The 6112-nt window shown below is 47.7% G+C and overlaps 1 protein-coding gene across 1 annotated transcript; it reads right to left on the bottom strand.

The window, feature by feature from the left end:
* Positions 1-3544: 3544 nt before the first annotated feature.
* IUM83_19403 (uncharacterized protein) lies at positions 3545-3874 on the bottom strand (the record flags this gene model as incomplete). Its single annotated transcript, XM_067944451.1, has 1 exon — positions 3545-3874. One exon carries the CDS (start codon positions 3872-3874, stop codon positions 3545-3547), a length of 330 nt encoding a protein of 109 aa, XP_067785829.1.
* Between the last annotated feature and the right edge of the window lie 2238 nt (positions 3875-6112).

Genomic DNA, 6112 nt, shown 5'->3' with positions numbered 1-6112 from the left:
CGCTGCTTCTCCAATGACTATTGACAGTCGTTGGAGGGCTTCCCACTCTGGGTCAGACAGGTGGGGGCAGTCAGCGCGTGCAACATGCGTTGCAGGCGTATTGAAGCTCTCCATGGGCACCGCCGTGCTCATGTGGTTCACAGCTCCACGTTCGTACACCCTGTACGAACGTCAAGCAGTCGGTCATTGGACGGACTATAAAGTGCTACCAGGTGTAGTGGGTCTAACTTGATTCATTACATTTTGCTTACACGTTGCGCTACGTGTATGAGGAAGCGTAAGTACTTAGTAATTACTTGAGTTAATTATATTTGAATACACAAATATAATTTAAATCAGATAAGACTCCAAGTGACTTAGATTAGGTAAAACGAGAACTGTATTGTTTGTAAATTGATCTTCCTCCTAAATCTGCTAAAAACTTTTATCATCTATGAAAGGGGTTGACAGCGACTGGCTGTCAGAGCCCCGCTAATATGCAAGTCTCTAATTGGTAGAAAGATGCTGCTTTCTACCAATAGGATCTTTGGGTAGGTGTGGACCACTCATTGTGGTGGCCCACTTCAATGTATCCATTGGTGTGACTTACACCAAGGTGAGGAAGTATCTAAAACTTTTAACAGATAGCTTATCTGTTAAAATCACAAGTGGCTTGTAGCCACTTGTGCGTGTAACCCCGTTACATGCTGCGTGAAGCGCATCCATCCCATAAGTTGTGGGCAAATCCTCCGTTTATCACGAACGCGAGCGATCCGTCTGTGCTGTCGAAGCACACCGTACACAGAACAAGCTTACACTCAATGCGCTGAGCGACAGTCTCAAAGGCACTTCCTAGTTCACATTTAAAACCAATTTCAAAACCAGTTAGTAGTTCAATCCATGCTCAGCCCCCTCCCCCTTGTTGTACGTACAGATTTGACTGCCGTTCTTTAGCACTGGCGCTGGCCCTGCTGCTCTGTTTCACCGCGCCCCCCTTTAGGCCATCCCTCCCTCCGGCGCGGCCGTCGTCGGCGCGCTAGTCGTAGCAGCGCTGGCCCCTGCTGCTCTGCTTTGCCGCGCCGCCCTTCAGGTCATCACTCCCTCGGGCGCCGGCGCGGTCGACGTCCGTGTGTGTGCCCCGCCCAGTGCGCTGGTTCCGCTGCGTTCTGTCAAATGGATTTTGTTTAAATCTGTGTTGTGCAAATGTGTTTTTTGTGTGTGTTTTGAGTACGTAGATATGTGCTGATATCTGGAAGTCCAAACTTCAGATAGTTGACATATCAGAGTGACGGGCGAGGGACGGGGTGGGGACGAGGTGGGGACCGCGTCTCCCTAAAACTTCCGATAATTTGAATTACTATACGGCCATGTAATGCGCAAATATCGCTCCACAATTTTACCAATGACAACGAACCGAGATCTCCCAGCTGAAGGGCTGGTCGCGAAGGAATTTTGAGGACGTTTGCGCCGAACCTTGTGTACAGTATGAGTCGAGCACTATAGGCACACGAGCGGCTACCCTGTAAAACTAATGCTGTGTTAGCACGGAGAAGCTCTGGATTTTGGACTAGTTTGAATTCGGCTTACCTAATATCGAATAACTCTGTATGTCTCCCCCGGATAATTGTCGACTTTGTTGCCAACATATCATCAGTTACTTCGGCCGAATCTCATATGGCAGGCAGGTTCTACGCTATGAATTTACTTCGTTTCAAGGAATCGCCCGTTAACCTATCACTGCAAACAATTTTGGAAATTTCATGAGCGGCAACTCGATAACTATATTAATATTTGTCTATTGAGTAGACGTTCGGCGGGCCGGAAAGTTTGTTTTTCTAGGTAAGTTGGATAAAGCTTTTGACGTTCTGATTGTGAAAAAAAAAAACACGCACACACCAAAACATTCCGTACAACTATGACAATCATTCGCAACGATCTATCGTCACTCGTTACAATTAATTGCATACGTTTGTGCTCTCGTGTTTGTTTCCCTGCAACCAGAGGCTTTCTTCACGACTAGGAGCCATTCAAAGATAGAGGATGACCCTTGAGTATTGTTGCAAGACGATTCCATGCAACTACTGAACCCAGAGTGTGTCGCTGGCTCCCTAAACTTCGTGGAAGGTCAAAACTGTAAAGTTTGTACAGCAGCCGAACGCAATTACACCTACACCGCTCAGTCGGGCTTCGCAACCCTCTAATTGTGCCCCACCACTCATTATTGAATACTTTTCGAGGGGATTTACAACCTCAAGACCCGTCGGTATGAACTTTTGTTTGCTGGTGAGCCCAAAACAGTACAAAGACGCCAGATCTCGTCGAGGATTCGCAGTTCTCAAGTGAGTGCTCCCACGCGGTGAAGCACTACAGTAGTGATCGGACCTTGTCTACCCGCATGTTTCGTAGCTACTCGCTTTAGTACGAGAGGATCTCGATCGAGGTGAGATCATTGATCACGTGGTGGCCCAACTACCGCTCAAGCGCTAATTCTGTATCAATGCATTTCTACTACGATAGCCGACAACCACTTCGCTGTGTTGTACAAAACAGGTCAGTGCAAGCCTGCCTCACGGTAACCCTGTCCTAAAAAAAGAACTAGTAGGTTGTAAATCAAGCTGAAATATTTCCTATTACACACATATCTCTTCGCGCAACATTCATTGTTCTGTCCACTAAAAATATAGATTATTATTCTAAATAACGTTATTAAGGAAAGAAATCATTTCTTAACGTGTACGCAATTCACTTGAACTCTGTTACGTTATACACGTGTGATCTCAGAACGGTTAGTGTTGTTTTTTAGCCGCTATCAGAGGTTTGAATAAGGCACGTAGTTTTGAAAATCCTGGGGATTGCCGTATGTATTGCCGTTTGGCTCCGTTTTGCAATCGGGTAAAAAGGGGCGCAATCGAGTATTGCAATACGCTTCACTCTTGCAATGTGCTACTGCAATAATAAATTGCAATATCTAACATATGAACCTAGAGACATCCTTAGGATACAAAACCGCTCCCGCCAAAGCCGACTGGGTGCGATCGCCATCACCTCCGCAGTGTATTAACACGAGTTCTGCGGCATATCTTGTTAAACGTGAATCGAGAGCCTGTTGTTTGAGCAAGATCCACGGCATCTAACAAACATGCACTCCCAAGTGCGTTAAAAATGACTCGCCCGCACTGCTGGCACTACATTGAGAGCTTAGGTTGTCGCTACGAACACGTTAGTAAATGGCATCGATGTGCCGTACTGCAAAATACAATCTTGTATTTTGTTCACATACTACCCTCACCAGCGTGCTGGGTTCGATGAATACCGAGAATCTGCGGAGCAAAGAGCTCCTGTGCGCGAGGCAGCGGGCACAACAAGCAGATACCGCACGGAACACAACGCTTGGTTTTTACTTTATTCATCGCTGTTGCATCAGGTTGCAGTAGTGGATTACAGTAACAAGGAGAACTAACTTCGGGTGAAGTTTGTCTGAGTTCTCAATTTTTTCTTCCTCGTATTGAGGTTGTCGAAATGTGCACAAAGCTCAATGATCAAGGTTAATCTAAACGATCTGTGTTTAGTTTGAAAGTGACGTCGAGGGTTGCGCTGCAGGCCGCAGATACTTAGCTTCCATGATGAACTGCACCATTGTCTTGTTTGGGATGACATTCTCGCCATCGTCTTGGATCAGCAGGTCAAACAGCTCGTATCTCTCACCTGCTGTGAGCTCTAGGCCGTTCGTGATGAGGCATTGAGCAAAACCAGCAAGGTTGAGAACTCCTGCAGTCTCTAGCGTCTTCGTTACCTCCTCCATCTGCGCATCGAACACAAGTTGCCAGGCCGTCATAGCTCCTCGGAAGAATTCCTCCAGGTCAATCGCCTTCTGGTCTATGCTGCGCCGGTGCATCTTCTCTCTGAATAAAGCGAAGTGACTATTTCGCTGCATAGCTGGTGGAAACGTTTGCTTGCAACTCTCAAGAGCGAGAATCGCTGGTATCGATCGCGGATTCGTTGGTTCGCCATCTCCAATGCACTCGGTCCACATCGTGATCAAAGCTGAGTACGTCAGCGGCTGAAGCTGCTGAGTTGAGACGGTGTTAGTGATCGAATTGGAGCGTGGCGTTTTCTTGACAGCATACAAGTTCAAAATACACTTGATAAGCCTTTGAAAGAACGTAAATGCGTAGTCTCTAGACTGATGGCGGGCCTTGTCAGCACCAAAGAACCAACTAAACAGTTCGCAGCGGACGTGGTTGTCCTTGGCAGTATAGTGCAACAATGACCGCTCGAGCTGCAGAGTGTGCATCACAGCGATGGATTTGATGCCATATTTTCGAACTAAGTAGTCTTTCGCGAGAGTTTTGAAAGCTCGTGAAGCCGAGTCTTGCCTCAAAAATGCCCAGTGATCATCAAATGTTAGTGTTGAAACACCTCCGCTCCCATCATTTAACGAAGGCTCGATTGCATCTCGCGAGAATTGGAGATGTAGGATGGCTGACAAGAGATGACACACTTCGGCCAGCGGGAACACATGAATTGATGCGCTGGATTTACGTGGAGATCCATAGCGAGTGTTGAAGCTGATTGCATTCTTCCGCCGGCCTGAAGGTGCAGACAGCGGTCGCTTCAGCGTTGATTTTCGACGTGGCTTTTGTTTCTTTGCATCCTCGTTTTCCTGTGGCTCCTTTTCGTCTGGTGGGTTTAGGTTAACTTTCTCCTCTTTGATATCTTCATCGGTATCCATTAATCGATGACGACCGCAAGTGCACTCACACTGCGGATTCTCACTTTCAGTCTCTCGTGGCTGACCCTGCATAAGTTCATGCTCCTTTTTCAAGCGCTTCATGGGGCACTCGTACACGCAAAGACGTTGCAAAATTGAATCAGGAAAAAGCGTTTGATGCTGTGGCTCGAAGAACGCTACCTCTGTAGCAACATCTTCCACCAATTCAACCAATTCGTGTACTCGTTTGCCGATGCGAGCTTCTTCGGAGTGAAATAAGGCCACGCTGCTAGACGGGCTGCTCTTCAGCTCAGGACCATCGTCATGCGCTTGCAGCTGTAGTAATTCATGTAGATCTCCGACTAATGCTTGGTAACGTTTATCGTCGTTAATTTCATCGCGTTCATGCAAGGCATCCTGGAGCTCGCTTGGAGTAACGTAGTCGAAACACTCTCGTAAAAACTCCCGTCTATCTTGTCCCTTCATGTTACCGACTGTAGCTGCCATCATGCTTGGGAACTTCGGCATATCCCGTTCAACTGCGTTCTCCAGTAGCAAAGCCAGCAGATGTCGTGCATCGATGTCTGACATCGCACTGAAAACTTTGAGCACTTCACTACTCAACGATTCCAAGCTCAAATCGCCAAGCTCCAGAACTGGAGGAATGTAATATTCGTCGAGATTACCGCGTCGCTGAGGTGCTTGGAACGCAGCAGCAGCAGACACTACGGCGGTCAAATTGGCAGCTCGAGCCTCTTGAAGCATCTGTGTTAAGAGCTCAACCTCGTTTTTGGACGCATCTGCTGAAGACTGGAAGTTTCTGCAACGCATTTTCTGCACCAGATAACCTTGAAACCAAGTCTTGCCGTGCTCGAAGAAGATAGCTGACTGATGCTGTGTCTGCCCCTCTTGCTCGACTTGATGTTTTAGATCCATGAAGTTGGAATACAATGCAGCTCCGAGTTCGTCGATGATGTTGATGAGAAAAGGGTACTTCTCGTCCAGAACAGAACCCATTTGACTGAGGCAGGAGAACGCTACCGCTGACACGAAAGCGTTTGGGCGTTGCATCCTGCTCGCCAAAGCTAACCAAATAAAACTCCGTGAATCCACCCAGTAACAATACCAATTTCTGAGAATTTACGCACCTTTGGCCTGTCGGAACGTGGTCTCACAAAACAACGCAGACGATCGGAATCCGAGTTGTTCTTCTCCCCACATTTCCAGAAGCGCTTGAAGCTTCATATGCAACGCTGCCGAGTCCGTTTCCTGCAATATCCCCGCCTCGGCACTGGAAGGAGGTGGCGACAAGCAAGCTTCACAGGTTTCTGAAGTCATTGGGGTCACTGGGCTTTGCATCGGGAACGCAATGGTCTCCAGCTGCATGTATCGCGTTTTCGTAGCGCTATTCGGCCGAGCGGG

This window comes from Phytophthora cinnamomi (genome assembly GCF_018691715.1).
Source record: "Phytophthora cinnamomi strain GKB4 chromosome Unknown Contig75, whole genome shotgun sequence".
Classification (NCBI taxonomy): domain Eukaryota; phylum Oomycota; class Peronosporomycetes; order Peronosporales; family Peronosporaceae; genus Phytophthora; species Phytophthora cinnamomi.
This window is presented reverse-complemented; position numbering and strand designations above follow the sequence as displayed.